The sequence below is a fragment of the Oncorhynchus mykiss genome, chromosome 15, assembly GCF_057628025.1.
Source record: "Oncorhynchus mykiss isolate SJ-2025 chromosome 15, ASM5762802v1, whole genome shotgun sequence".
In the NCBI taxonomy this organism is placed as follows: Eukaryota; Metazoa; Chordata; class Actinopteri; order Salmoniformes; family Salmonidae; genus Oncorhynchus; species Oncorhynchus mykiss.
In genome coordinates this window covers 14,236,401-14,253,234 of record NC_143036.1, presented here as the reverse complement: position 1 = coordinate 14,253,234, position 16,834 = coordinate 14,236,401, and the positions used below count along the sequence as shown (strand labels likewise).

The window sequence follows — 16,834 nt, the reverse complement described above, 5'->3', positions numbered from 1 at the left end:
TTTCTATTAGTGGCCTCCAGAGGCCTGGACACCCTGGACAACAGCCAAACACAAAGGGCTTTTGTCTTCCATGTTGGTGTGTTCTGTATGATGGGGCGGCATGTAGCCTCGTGGTAAGAGCATTGGGCCAGTAACCGAAAGGTTGCTAGAACGAATCCCCGAGCTGACAAGGTATTAATATGTCATTCTGCCTCTAAACAAGGCAGTTAACCCACTGTTCCTAGGCTGTCATTAAAAATACAAATTTGTTTTTAACTGGCTTGCCTAGGTACATTTTCAAATGAAGCTGCTAGCATGCTAGCTAGTCACTGCATGTATCCACTAGCAAGTCAGTCTGCCGTGTGTGGATGGTAATGTTTCATGTTAGCAGTTGTGCAAAAAGTACCCAATGATCATACTTGAGTAAAAGTAAAGATACCTTAATAGAAAATGTCACGCCCTGTCCATAGAGAGCCCTTAGTTCTCTATGGTGTAGTAGGTCAGGGTGTGACTAGGGGGTGTTCTAGGTGATATAGTTCTATGTTGTTGCTCTTGGTATGGTTCCCAATTAGAGGCAGCTGATGTTCGTTGTCTCTAATTGGGGATCATACTTAAGGGTTCCCTTTTCCAACCTGCTTTGTGGGAGATTGTTTTTGAGAGAGTGCATGTAGCACCTCAGTACCGCACGGTCGTGCTTTGTGTCTTGGTTTGTTTTAAGTTTCACTAAAATAAAGATGTGGAACTCCATTCACGCTGCGCCTTGGTCCGTCTCTCCACACGATCGTGACAGAAAATGACTCAAGTTGAGGTGAAAGTCACCCAGTAAAATACTACTTGAGTAAAAGTCTTAAAGTATTTGGTTTTAAATATACTCAAGTATCAAAAGTAAAAGTACAAATAATTTAAAATGTCTTATATTAAGCAAACCAGACGGCACAATGTGTTTATTTTATATACGGATAGCCAGGATAGCCAAGCACTTGCGTTTAGTGGGTCTACCAGATCAGAGGCAGTAGAGATGACTATGGATGTTCTCTTGATAAGGGTGTGAATTTGACCATTTTCCTGTCTAAATGTAACGAGTACTTTTGGGTGTCAGGGAAAATGTATGGGGTAAAAAGTACATTATTTTCTTTAAGAATGGAGTGGAGTAAAAGTTGCCAAAAATATAAATAGTAAAGTACAGATACCCCAAAAAACAAGTTAAAAAAATAAATAATACTTGAGTAGTACTTCAAAGTATTCATACTTAGGCACTTTACACCACTGGTAGCAATTACAGCTGTGAGTCTTTCTGGGTAAGTCTCTAAGAGCTTTCCACACCTGGATTGTACAACATTTGCCCATTATTATTTTCAGAATAACTTCACCCTGCTCAAGGGGATAATCACATGTTTACCCATCTACCAATAGGGGCCCTTCTTTACGAGGCGTTGGAAAACCTCCCTGGTCTTTGTGGTTGAATCTGTGTTTGAAATTCACTGCTTAACTGAGGGACATTACAGATAACTGTATGTGTGGGGTACAGAGATGGGGTAGTCATTCAAAACTCATGTTAAACACTATTATTGCACACAGAGTGAGTCCATGCAACTTATGTGACTTGTTAAGCACATGTGTACTCCTGAACTTATGTAGGCTTGCCATAACAAAAGGGTTGAATACTTATTGACTCAAGACATTTCACCTTTTCACACACACAAACACACACACACACACACACACTCACTAACACCCATACACACTCACTAACACACACACACACACACACACACACTCACTAACACACACACTCACTAACACCCATACACACTCACTAACACCCACTCACACTCACTAACACACACACTCACTAACACACACACTCACTAACACCCACACACACTCACTAACACCCACACACACTCACTAACACCCACTCACACTCACTAACACACACACTCACTAACACACACACTCACTAACACCCACACACACTCACTAACACCCACACACACTCACTAACACCCACTCACACTCACTAACACCCACACACACTCACTAACACCCACTCACACTCACTAACACACACACTCACTAACACACACACTCACTAACACCCACACACACTCACTAACACCCACACACACTCACTAACACCCACACACACTCACTAACACCCACTCACACTCACTAACACCCACACACACTCACTAACACCCACTCACACTCACTAACACACACACTCACTAACACACACACTCACTAACACCCACACACACTCACTAACACCCACACACACTCACTAACACCCACTCACACTCACTAACACCCACACACACTCACTAACACACACTCACACTCACTAACACACACACTCACTAACACACACACTCACTAACACCCACACACACTCACTAACACCCACTCACACTCACTAACACACACACTCACTAACACCCACTCACACTCACTAACACACACACTCACTAACACACACACTCACTAACACCCACTCACACTCACTAACACCCACACACACTCACTAACACCCACTCACACTCACTAACACACACACTCACTAACACACACACTCACTAACACACACACTCACTAACACCCACTCACACTCACTAACACCCACACACACTCACTAACACCCACTCACACTCACTAACACCCACACACACTCACTAACACCCACTCACACTCACTAACACCCACTCACACTCACTAACACACACACTCACTAACACACACACTCACTAACACCCACACTCACATCCACCCACCACTTATGCTGCTGCCATACTGTTTATTATTATTATTATTGTTATTAATCCTGCTACCAGTCACTTTCTCCTAATCCCTGGCTACAGGTACATATCTACCTCTATACTCCAGTATCCCTGGCTACAGGTACATATCTACCTCTATACTCCAGTATCCCTGGCTACATGTACATATATACCTCTATACTCCAGTATCCCTGGCTACAGGTACATATATACCTCTATACTCCAGTATCCCTGGCTACAGGTACATATATACCTCTATACTCCAGTATCCCTGGCTACAGGTACATATCTACCTCTATACTCCAGTATCCCTGGCTACAGGTACATATATACCTCTATACTCCAGTATCCCTGGCTACAGGTACATATATACCTCTATACTCCAGTATCCCTGGCTACAGGTACATATCTACCTCTATACTCCAGTATCCCTGGCTACATGTACATATCTACCTCTATACTCCAGTATCCCTGGCTACAGGTACATATATACCTCTATACTCCAGTATCCCTGGCTACAGGTACATATATACCTCTATACTCCAGTATCCCTGGCTACATGTACATATCTACCTCTATACTCCAGTATCCCTGGCTACAGGTACATATCTACCTCTATACTCCAGTATCCCTGGCTACAGGTACATATCTACCTCTATACTCCAGTATCCCTGGCTACAGGTACATATCTACCTCTATACTCCAGTATCCCTGGCTACAGGTACATATCTACCTCTATACTCCAGTATCCCTGGCTACATGTACATATCTACCTCTATACTCCAGTATCCCTGGCTACAGGTACATATCTACCTCTATACTCCAGTATCCCTGGCTACAGGTACATATCTACCTCTATACTCCAGTATCCCTGGCTACAGGTACATATCTACCTCTATACTCCAGTATCCCTGGCTACAGGTACATATCTACCTCTATACTCCAGTATCCCTGGCTACAGGTACATATCTACCTCTATACTCCAGTATCCCTGGCTACAGGTACATATCTACCTCTATACTCCAGTATCCCTGGCTACAGGTACATATATACCTCTATACTCCAGTATCCCTGGCTACATGTACATATCTACCTCTATACTCCAGTATCCCTGGCTACAGGTACATATCTACCTCTATACTCCAGTATCCCTGGCTACAGGTACATATATACCTCTATACTCCAGTATCCCTGGCTACATGTACATATCTACCTCTATACTCCAGTATCCCTGGCAACATGTACATATCTACCTCTATACTCCAGTATCCCTGGCAACATGTACATATCTACCTCTATACTCCAGTATCCCTGGCTACAGGTACATATATACCTCTATACTCCAGTATCCCTGGCTACATGTACATATCTACCTCTATACTCCAGTATCCCTGGCTACAGGTACATATCTACCTCTATACTCCAGTATCCCTGGCAACATGTACATATCTACCTCTATACTCCAGTATCCCTGGCTACATGTACATATCTACCTCTATACTCCAGTATCCCTGGCAACATGTACATATCTACCTCTATACTCCAGTATCCCTGGCTACAGGTACATATCTACCTCTATACTCCAGTATCCCTGGCTACAGGTACATATCTACCTCTATACTCCAGTATCCCTGGCTACATGTACATATCTACCTCTATACTCCAGTATCCCTGGCAACATGTACATATCTACCTCTATACTCCAGTATCCCTGGCTACAGGTACATATCTACCTCTATACTCCAGTATCCCTGGCTACATGTACATATCTACCTCTATACTCCAGTATCCCTGGCTACAGGTACATATCTACCTCTATACTCCAGTATCCCTGGCTACAGGTACATATCTACCTCTATACTCCAGTATCCCTGGCTACAGGTACATATATACCTCTATACTCCAGTATCCCTGGCTACAGGTACATATCTACCTCTATACTCCAGTATCCCTGGCTACAGGTACATATATACCTCTATACTCCAGTATCCCTGGCTACAGGTACATATCTACCTCTATACTCCAGTATCCCTGGCTACATGTACATATCTACCTCTATACTCCAGTATCCCTGGCTACAGGTACATATCTACCTCTATACTCCAGTATCCCTGGCTACAGGTACATATCTACCTCTATACTCCAGTATCCCTGGCTACATGTACATATCTACCTCTATACTCCAGTATCCCTGGCTACAGGTACATATCTACCTCTATACTCCAGTATCCCTGGCTACATGTACATATCTACCTCTATACTCCAGTATCCCTGGCTACAGGTACATATCTACCTCTATACTCCAGTATCCCTGGCTACAGGTACATATCTACCTCTATACTCCAGTATCCATGGCTACAGGTACATATCTACCTCTATACTCCAGTATCCATGGCTACAGGTACATATCTACCTCTATACTCCAGTATCCCTGGCTACAGGTACATATCTACCTCTATACTCCAGTATCCCTGGCTACATGTACATATCTACCTCTATACTCCAGTATCCCTGGCTACATGTACATATCTACCTCTATACTCCAGTATCTCTGGCAACATGTACATATCTACCTCTATACTCCAGTATCCCTGGCTACAGGTACATATCTACCTCTATACTCCAGTATCCCTGGCTACATGTACATATCTACCTCTATACTCCAGTATCCCTGGCTACAGGTACATATCTACCTCTATACTCCAGTATCCCTGGCTACAGGTACATATATACCTCTATACTCCAGTATCCCTGGCTACAGGTACATATATACCTCTATACTCCAGTATCCCTGGCTACAGGTACATATATACCTCTATACTCCAGTATCCCTGGCAACATGTACATATCTACCTCTATACTCCAGTATCCCTGGCTACATGTACATATCTACCTCTATACTCCAGTATCCCTGGCTACATGTACATATCTACCTCTATAGTCCAGTATCCCTGCACATTGTACATTTGGTACTGGCACAGACCCTACTGTAGTGTCCTCTTTTATTTCTTATTTCTTGTGGTTTTAATTTTTATTAATTATACTATTTTGATATTGAGTACTGCATTGTTGGGTAGGGCAAGTTAAGCTTTTCACTGTACCTGTGCATGTAACAAATAAAACTCTGTCCCTTTCTCCTCACTGTTCCTTTCTCTCTGTCCCCCTCTCTCCTCATTGTTCCTTTCTCTCTGTCCCCCTCTCTCCTCATTGTTCCTTTCTCTCTGTGTCCCTCTCTCCTCATTGTTCCTTTCTCTCTGTGTCCCTCTCTCCTCATTATTCCTTTCTCTCTGTGTCCCTCTCTCCTCATTGTTCCTTTCTCTCTGTCTCCCTCTCTCCTCATTGTTCCTTTCTCTCTGTGTCCCTCTCTCCTCATTGTTCCTTTCTCTCTGTGTCCCTCTCTCCTCATTGTCTTTTTCTCTCTGTGTCCCTCTCTCTCACTGTTTTGCACAGACTGTTCATGCCTTATAAGAAATCCTGTCACGCCCTGACCATAGAAAGCCATTGTTTCTCTATGGTGTAGTAGGTCAGGGCATGACTAGGGGGTGATCTAGTATATCTATGTCTATGTTGTGTTCTAGTTTCTTTTTCTATGTTGGTGTTTTGTATGATTCCCAATTAGAGGCAGCTGGTAATCGTTGTCTCTAATTGGGGATCATATTTAAGTAGTTATTTCCCCACCTGTGTTTGTGGGATCTTGTTTATGTGTAGTTGCCTGTGAGCAGTCCATTGTCTTCACGTTTCGTTCATTCTTTATTGTTTTGTGCGTTTCCGTTAATAAACTGGTGGAAACCTTATCACTCTGCACCTAGGTCCGATAATTGGTACGATGAACGTGACAAATCCCAAATAAGGAACTATCATACACTTAATTGTATGTGCGTTGATGAGATGTTAACTATTAAACAGATTTGATTTACCTGTCTATTATTGATCTATTTCTTCTTTATTGAACCAAGTGAGTCAGTTGATGACCTGGCCAGTTATTCTTCCCAGAGGTGAACAGTTCAACAAGTATCCCCTCAAGACCTGTATAATCAGCCCTGATCTCTTTCCCTCTCCGCCTCTTGTCTGCCTGCCCAGTTCGACAGATGAATCATTACTATCTGAATGAATGCTCCAGATTACATAACTCTGACTGGGGACAAAACATTTTGAACACCTGCTCTTTCCATGGCAGACTGACCAGGTGAATCCAGGTGAAAGCTATGATCCCTCAATGATGTCACCTGTTAAATCTATTTCAATCAGTGTAGATGAAGGATGGGAGACAGGTTAATGAAGGATTTTTAAGCCTTGAGACATGGATTGTGTATGTGTGCCATTCAGAGGGTGAATAGGCAAGACAGAATATTTAAGTGCCTTTGAACGGGGTATGGTAGTAGGTGCCAGGCGCACCGGTTTGAGTGTGTCAAGAACCGCTGTGCTGCTGGGTTTTTCAACATGGGCCAGCATCCGTGTGGAACGCTTCCGACACCTTGTAGAGTCCATGTCCCGACGAATTGAGACTGTTCTGAGGGCAAAAGGGGGTGCAAGTCAATATTAGGAGGGTGTTCCTAATGTTTTGTACACTCAGTGTAAATGCATGACACACAGACGCATATGCCCAACCAGTGTGGACTGCAGATATTCACAGTGAACTAACACCAGTACTTCCTACCAGCTCTCACAGTCATATCAGAATCAGACATTCGCCCATGTTTCTCAAATGTCAAATTTCGGTGTGTTTAAGGTTAGGTTTAAGTTCAGGCATTAAGTCTAATTCTTAAGGTGAGGCATTAACTCTGCATGGTTATTTTAAGGGTTAAGGTTTGGGATCGGCTTAAAACCAAAATATCAAAAGCAACTTTCTATTACTGAATTCGAACTTGCAAACTTTGAAATCAGAGACCGATGTTTACGCCCATCCAAAACACCGAAACCTACGTGAAGATAAGAGCGCTCACTGTTGCTCCTAGTGGCCGGTTTCCACGTTATCTCGCGATGTCCTCAGACATGGATGGATGTGGAATACTGACTTGTATCACAGGTGACTTAGCTGAAATGGATGGATGTGGAATACTGACTTGTATCACAGGTGACCTAGCTGACATGGATGGATGTGGAATACTGACTTGTATCACAGGTGACCTAGCTGACATGGATGGATGTGGAATACTGACTTGTACCACAGGTGACCTAGCTGACATGGATGGATGTGGAATACTGACTTGTATCACAGGTGACCTAGCTGACATGGATGGATGTGGAATACTGACTTGTATCACAGGTGACCTAGCTGACATGGATGGATGTGGAATACTGACTTGTATCACAGGTGACCTAGCTGACATGGATGTGGAATACTGACTTGTATCACAGGTGACCTAGCTGACATGGATGGATGTGGAATACTGACTTGTATCACAGGTGACCTAGCTGACATGGATGTGGAATACTGACTTGTATCACAGGTGACCTAGCTGACATGGATGTGGAATACTGACTTGTACCACAGGTGACCTAGCAGCGTACTAGACTCTCCCCCCTACTAGCTCTGACTTTGCTGATAGCTACTTTACTGAAGAAAAATGTACTTACTGTGATATGTGGTTATGACTAAAATGTCAAATGTAAAAATGTAGTAGTTGACTTATTCACACACACTCCTGTTACAGTCACTCTTCCAGAATGCTGGAAATGTCCATCTCCTTGTGTGTGTGTATGACTAAAAACAGACTTTAAGTGTTCCTCCCTCTTTAACCCATAACATTCTAAGCCGTTGGGGAGGAGGGGGGCAGTTTCCTGATCTTTCCTGTGTCTCTCAGATATAGGGCAGACACTTCAGAACAAACATCTTTTTGATTCTTTTTTTTGGGGGGGGGCGGGACTATCTGTTGTTCCATGGTGTTTATCTGTTAGTCAGTGAGTTCGTCTGGGCTATTAGCAGTCAGGCCAGATTCATTGTTTCATCAAATAATATTTGTTATCTTATAAAAAAGCTATATCTAAATCAAATAGGTACATGGTCCTTGGTCTGACCTTGTTAAAACAATTCTATATGTCAGCAGGTTAATGCTGCTTCAATGATGCACAACAGTGAACACCAGTTTGTCATGTGCATATCACACACTCAAATCTTCACTAGAATTAGTTTTGCAGTCAGGAATACTCTTCAGCATACAAGACACACAGTTTTAAAAAGTTGAGCGATGATGATGGTGGTGATGTTGTTACTGCTGAGGATGATATTAATGATGACGAGGAGGATCTTGGTGGTGATGTTGTTGTTATTGCTGAGGATGATATTAATAATGAAGAGGAGGATCTTGGTGGTGATGTTACTGCTGAGGATGATATTAATGATGACGAGGAGGATCTTGGTGGTGATGTTGTTGTTACTGCTGAGGATGATATTAATGATGACGAGGAGGATCTTGGTGGTGATGTTGTTGTTATTGCTGAGGATGATATTAATGATGATGAGGAGGATCTTGGTGGTGATGTTGTTGTTATTGCTGAGGATGATATTAATGATGAGGAGGAGGATCTTGGTGGAGATGTTGTTGTTACTGCTGAGGATGATATTAATGATGATGATGAGGAGGATCTTGGTGGTGATGTTGTTACTGCTGAGGATGATATTAATGATGACGAGGAGGATCTTGGTGGTGATGTTGTTATTGCTGAGGATGATATTAATGATGACGAGGAGGATCTTGGTGGTGATGTTGTTGTTATTGCTGAGGATGATATTAATGATGAGCAGGAGGATCTTGGTGGTGATGTTGTTACTGCTGAGGATGATATTAATGATGAGCAGGAGGATCTTGGTGGTGATGTTGTTGTTACTGCTGAGGATGATATTAATGATGATGAGGAGGATCTTGGGGGTGATGTTGTTACTGCTGAGGATGATATTAATGATGACGAGGAGGATCTTGGTGGTGATGTTACTGCTTAGGATGATATTAATGATGACGAGGAGGATCTTGGTGGTGATGTTGTTACTGCTGAGGATGATATTAATGATGACGAGGAGGATCTTGGTGGTGATGTTGTTACTGCTGAGGATGATATTAATGATGACAAGGAGGATCTTGGTGGTGATGTTGTTGTTATTGCTGAGGATGATATTAATGATGATGAGGAGGATCTTGGTGGTGATGTTGTTACTGCTGAGGATGATATTAATGATGAGCAGGAGGATCTTGGTGGTGATGTTGTTGTTACTGCTGAGGATGATATTAATGATGAAGAGGAGGATCTTGGTGGTGATGTTGTTACTGCTGAGGATGATATTAATGATGACGAGGAGGATCTTGGTGGTGATGTTGTTGTTATTGCTGAGGATGATATTAATGATGAGCAGGAGGATCTTGGTGGTGATGTTGTTACTGCTGAGGATGATATTAATGATGATGAGGAGGATCTTGGTGGTGATGTTGTTACTGCTGAGGATGATATTAATGATGACGAGGAGGATCTTGGTGGTGATGTTGTTGTTATTGCTGAGGATGATATTAATGATGACGAGGAGGATCTTGGTGGTGATGTTGTTGTTATTGCTGAGGATGATATTAATGATGATGAGGAGGATCTTGGTGGTGATGTTGTTACTGCTGAGGATGATATTAATGATGGCGAGGAGGATCTTGATGGTGATGTTGTTACTGCTGAGGATGATATTAATGATGACGAGGAGGATCTTGGTGGTGATGTTGTTATTGCTGAGGATGATATTAATGATGACGAGGAGGATCTTGGTGGTGATGTTGTTACTGCTGAGGATGATATTAATGATGACGAGGAGGATCTTGGTGGTGATGTTGTTATTGCTGAGGATGATATTAATGATGACGAGGAGGATCTTGGTGGTGATGTTGTTACTGCTGAGGATGATATTAATGATGACGAGGAGGATCTTGGTGGTGATGTTGTTACTGCTGAGGATGATATTAATGATGACGAGGAGGATCTTGGTGGTGATGTTGTTGTTATTGCTGAGGATGATATTAATGATGATGAGGAGGATCTTGGTGGTGATGTTGTTACTGCTGAGGATGATATTAATGATGAGCAGGAGGATCTTGGTGGTGATGTTGTTGTTATTGCTGAGGATGATATTAATGATGATGAGGAGGATCTTAGTGGTGATGTTGTTGTTACTGCTGAGGATGATATTAATGATGAGCAGGAGGATCTTGGTGGTGATGTTGTTACTGCTGAGGATGATATTAATGATGACGAGGAGGATCTTGGTGGTGATGTTGTTACTGCTGAGGATGATATTAATGATGACGAGGAGGATCTTGGTGGTGATGTTGTTGTTACTGCTGAGGATGATATTAATGATGATGAGGAGGATCTTGATGATGAAATATATAAGCTACATGTGTGGAGATGCAGCAGGAGACACAAAGAGATAAGAAGACTAAGGAAATGATCCGTTTTATGGAACTTTAGACTGAAGATACAATAAACCTTTCATGTGGAGGAGGGGGCTTTTTCATAACTGTCCCACACACGCGTGCATGTGACATTGTGGGCGTCCCTGTTTTCAGGAGACCCGCCCGCTGCTCGTGCAGCCAGGCCACTCCCGTGAGCGCGAGACTAACCCTTTTCCGGGGCGCTTTGCATTCTCTCACTGTGTGTGGGTATACAGCGTGTACGCAGCTGTGCTCTCTTGCGGAGTGTGTTTTTTTCACCATCCTCCGGTGGAGGGGGCCCGTGCCACCGAATACAGCATGTAGGACCTGGATCACCTCGGTGTCTCGAGACGCGTTCCCCCGGGATCAAACGGAAAAACGGAATATATTACCCATTGTTTATGGACTATTATTAACGGACGCCAACAGGGATATAACGTGGGATTTTAACAGCTGGATAAGGGAGGGGAGAGGGGGTTTGTCCTCGGTAAATGAGCGGAGAGGAAGCTTCCATTTTGAGAGAATCATGGCGAGCGACTCCCCGGCCCGGAGTCTGGATGAGATAGACCTGTCAGCACTACGGGTAAAGCGCGTGTGTGTGTGTCTGATAAAACGGGCACTGTATGAATGAGACGTTTTCTCGAACACTTGCCCCATCCCCCGTTAACGACTGCCTCTTTGCACCGACTGTGTGGTTGTGGTTGGCGTCTTCGATCCGTCGTTACCTGCCATGCATCCGCTGATCAGATCATTGATTTAGATCAACCGATGTATGCTGGGGTTTCAGCTCCCTCCCACGCGCGTTACAACCTCAGAAAGCCTTTTTCTCGCAACAACTGGAACGTGATGTAATGGAACCCTGGGCCTGTGTTTGTCTAATATGTCCCTCTGTCTGTGTTGGTGTCTAATAGGCCCCTCTGTCTGTCTGTGTTTCTGTCTAATAGGCCCCTCTGTCTGTCTGTGTTTGTGTCTAATAGGCCCCTCTGTCCGTCTGTGTTTCTGTCTAATAGGCCCCTCTGTCTGTCTGTGTTTCTGTCTAATAGACCCCTCTGTCTGTCTGTGTTTCTGTCTAATAGGCCCCTCTGTCTGTCTGTGTTTCTGTCTAATAGGCCCCTCTGTCTGTCTGTGTTTGTCTAATAGGCCCCTCTGTCTGTATTTGTGTCTAATAGGCCCCTCTGTCTGTGTTTGTGTCTAATAGGCCCCTCTGTCTGTCTGTGTTTCTGTCTAATAGGCCCCTCTGTCTGTATTTGTGTCTAATAGGCCCCTCTGTCTGTCTGTGTTTCTGTCTAATAGGCCCCTCTGTCTGTCTGTATTTGTGTCTAATAGGCCCCTCTGTCTGTCTGTGTTTGTGTCTAATAGGCCCCTCTGTCTGTCTGTGTTTCTGTCTAATAGGCCCCTCTGTCTGTGTTTGTGGCAGATGTTAAGCTGTCTGTCGCGCAGCATCACACACAGTTGAATTATATTAGAGAACAGCAGAAACTGGTTATGTGATTTTTGTGAGGTCACTGACCTCACAGAACTCTGATGTGTGTGCGTCCTCTAGGACAGGTATACCCAACGAGGTCCGGAGCCTACTGCTTTTCTGTTCCACCTGATCATTAATTGCACCCATCTGGTGTCCCAGGTCTAAATCGGTCCCTGTTTAGACGGGAGCAACGAAAAGCAGTGGGATTGGCTTCGAGATCGAGTTCAGTTTGAGGGCTCTAAGACAGTTGTCACCCCCCCACAAGCAAAGGAAATGTAAGACCACTGTTCTTTGTGCTGTGTGTTTTGACAGCCTCTGTAGTCTTACATAGTCATTACAGGCAGGTCGTTATGCAACAGGATCTTACCAGCAGCAGCAGGCTCAAGCCCCAACATGACAGGCAGGAGCGGCTGTGTGTGTGTGTGTCTGTATGTATGTATGTATATATGTATGTGTGTTAGATTACATTCTTGTCACATGGCTGTGAATGATGCACGTGCTATGCAAACATACATACACATTTGCGGTATCTGGATTGTAGAAATCTGGCACGTCCATTCATCCTCTCAATGGAGTTAAACAATTTGCAGCTTCTCAGCTCTTCTCTCTCTCTCTAATAGATGTATGACAGTTATTACCTCCACTGCTGGCCTCTTGAGCTTTCGTCCAGATCTGTGGTGCGACTGGAAATTAGGTCACCTAGATGCAGAGAGCTGGGGAGCAGCACACTGCCCATGGGGGAGGATTTCGTTTTCCTGTCTCCCCTCACTTCCCCTAATCAAATCACATTTTATTGGTCACATACACATGGCTAGCAGATGTTAATGTGAGTGTATCGAAATGCTTGTGCTTCTAGTTCCGACCATGCGGTAATATCTAACAAGTAATCTAACCTAACAATTTCACAATAACTACCTTATACACACAAGTGTAAAGGAATGAATGAGAATATGTACATAGAAATATATGGATGAGCGATGGCCGAACGGCATAGGCAAGATGCAGTAGATGGTATAGAGTACAGTATATGAGATGAGTAATGTAGGGTATGTAAACATTATATAAAGTTGCATTGTTTAAAGTGGCTAGTGATACATTTATTACATAAATTTTTTCATTATTAAAGTGGCTGGAGTTGAGTCAGTATGTTGGCAGCAGCCATTCAATGTTAGTGGTGGCTGTTTAACAGTCTGATGGCCTTGAGATACAAGCTATTTTTCAGTCACTCGGTCCCAGCTTTGATGCACCTGTACTGACCTCGCCTTCTGGATGATAGCGTGGTGAACAAGCAGTGGCTCGGCTGGTTGTTGTCCTTGATGATCTTTTTGGCCTTCCTGTGACATCGGGTGGTGTAGGTGTCCTGGAGGGCAGGTAGTTTGCCCCCAGTGATGCCTTGTGCAGACCTCACTACCCTCTGGAGAGCCTTACGGTTGTGACCAGGGATGCTCAACTAGATCCAGCTGCGGGACCATTTAAAAAAAAAAAATCTTGAGCGGATGTTTGGGCTGGCGGGACATAATTACAAATAATTTTGTAGACTACAAATTGACCGCAAGAAGCCCAAACAGATATTTGACTAAAACATCATTTCAAACCTTACTTACATTTGTATACGATTAGGTCTCTCTATTATAGGTGGGAATACTTGTGAAAATATGACAAATAAAAATCACTTGGAGTTGATTTCCTGTTTTTTTTTATGTCCGACATTGAAATTCAACAAAAAACTTGGTGGCCAAATAAAAACATAACCACCCATGGCCCAAATTCACCCCGTGGTCCACCAGGTCTGGAACCCAGCTAGGGCTATACCGGTATTAATGCACGGACCAGTTTGAGTTTTACTTTACCTTCTATAAAGTTATTTGAATGTTTGGTTTGTTAAATGTGATAAGTTGTGTATAACGTACATTTTTAGAGTTTACTTGAGTCATCTCTCGCTCCATGCTGCTTTCCACACATAACTAGCCCCGCCCCTGTCACTCAAGGAGCTCACTTGTTTTTCCTCGACCAAGAGACACTTGCGGGGATGCACTGATATGACATTTTTGGCCGATATCCGATATTTTTCTTGCCAAAAAAAAGGATTCAGATAACCAATATTTAAAAAATGTAATTAACTATTTTAACTTAATATAAAACATAAATAAAATCAATTTAGCCTCAAATAAATAATGAAACATGTTCAATTTGGTTTAAATAATGCAATAACAAAGTGTTGGAGAAGAAAGTAAAAGTGCAATATGTGCCATGTAAAAAAGCTAACGTTTAAGTTTCTTGCTCAGAAAATGAGAACATATTAAAGCTGGTGGTTCATTTTAACATGAGACTTCAATATTCTAGGGTAAGATGTTTTAGGTTGTAGTTATTATAGGAATTATAGGACAATTTTTCTCTATACCATTTGTATTTCATATACCTTTGACTATTGGATGTTCTTATAGGCACTATAGTATTGCCAGTGTAACAGTATAGCTTCCGTCCCCCTCCTCGCCCCTACCTGGGCTCGAACCAGGAACACGTCGACAACAGCCACCATCGAAGCAGCGTTACCCATCGCTCCACAAAAGCCGCGGCCCTTGCGGCGCAAGGGGAATAACTACCAAATCTAAAAGCGAGTGATGTTTGAAACAATATTAGCGCACACCCAGCTAACTAGCTAGCCATTTCACATTGGTTACACCAGCCAATAGGCTGGTAGGCTTGAAGTCATAAACAGCGCTGTGCTTGCGAAGAGCTGCTGGCAAAATGCACTAAAGTGCTGTTTGAATGAATGATTACAGGCCTGCTGCTGCTCAGTCAGACTGCTCTATCAAATCAGACTTAATTATAACATAATAACACACAGAAATACGAGCCTTAGGTCATTAATATGGTCGAATCCGGAAACTATCATTTCGAAAACAAAACGTTTATTATTTCAGTGAAATACGGAACCATTCGGTATTTCATCTAACGGGTGGCATTTTCACCTTGGGTTCCAATCTTGCAACCGCACAGTTAACTAGTCCAATGCTCTAACCATTGCACTCCACGAGGAGACTGCCTGTTACGCGAATGCAGTAGAAGACAAGGTAAATTGCTAGCTAGCATTAAACTTATCTTATAAAAAACTATCATAATCACTAGTTATAACTACTAATCCAGTTTAGCAGGCAATATTAACCATCCCTAAGTCTAAATATTCTTGTTACATTGCACAACTTTCAATGTTATGTCATAATTACATAAAATTCTGGCAAATTAGTTCGCAATGAGCCAGGCAACCCAAACTTGCATATACCCTGATTCTGCGTGCAATGAACGCAAGAGAAATGACACAATTTCACCTGCTGACAAGGTGAAAATGTGTTGTTCTGCCCCTGAACAAGGCAGTTAACCCACAGTTCCTAGGCAGTCATTGAAAATAAGAATGTGTTCTTAACTGACTTGCCTAGTTAAATAAAAGGTATACATTATTATTATTTAAAAAAATGTAAAAAAAAGAATCGGAAATCGGCGCCCAAAAATACCGATTTCCGATTGTTATGAAAACTTGAAATCGGCCCTAATTAATCGGCCATTCCGATTAATCGGTCGACCTCTAGTAACGATGCTTCGTGGGAGGCAGTCATTGATGTGTGCAGAGGGTCCCTGGTTCGAGCGCGGAGAGGGACGGAAGCTATACTGTTACACTAACATTTCACGTAAACTCTGTTTCTTGTCTGCATCGAAGTAGCGGTCCTTGCACCTAGAATCGAGCATGTTGGCCACACAGTAAAGAGGCTCAGAGAGAATGCCACCAAATCTCTTGTACTAGAGAACTTTTCCAAGTTTACCACACTGTGTGGGCAGTTCTGTTGAGCTGGCGTTTCAATGCCATGACAGAGGGTATCATGTCTGCTGTTTTGTTGAGCAGGAGTTTCAATGCCATGACAGAGGGTATCATGTCTGCTGTTTTGTTGAGCAGGAGTGTCAATGCCATGACAGAGGGTATCATGTCTGCTGTTTTGTTGAGCAGGAGTTTCAATGCCATGACAGAGGGTATCATGTCTGCTGTTTTGTTGAGCAGGAGTTTTAATGCCATGACAGAGGGTATCACATCTGCTGTTTTGTTGAGCAGGAGTTTCAATGCCTTGACAGAGGGTATCACGTCTGCTGTTTTGTTGAGCAGGAGTTTCAATGCCATGACAGAGGGTATCACGTCTGCTGTTTTGTTGAGCAGGAGT

General features: G+C 43.1%; 1 protein-coding gene across 44 annotated transcripts in view; it reads left to right on the top strand.

Moving 5' to 3' along the window:
* Positions 1–16,834, top strand: part of tnikb (TRAF2 and NCK interacting kinase b) — an 85,389-nt gene that overhangs the window by 11,492 nt on the left and 57,063 nt on the right. For 37 of the 44 annotated variants that reach the window (XM_090199305.1, XM_090199308.1, XM_090199295.1 and 34 more), the window contains exon 1: positions 11,273–11,744. The exons of 6 other annotated variants lie outside the window; for them this stretch is intronic. In XM_090199305.1, coding sequence (XP_090055431.1) covers positions 11,688–11,744 — 57 coding nt within the window. In that variant the 5' untranslated portion in view covers positions 11,273–11,687. Of the gene's footprint in view, positions 1–11,271; positions 11,745–16,834 lie in introns of those variants that run through there. One more of the 44 variants, XM_036943747.2, reaches the window with a different exon arrangement.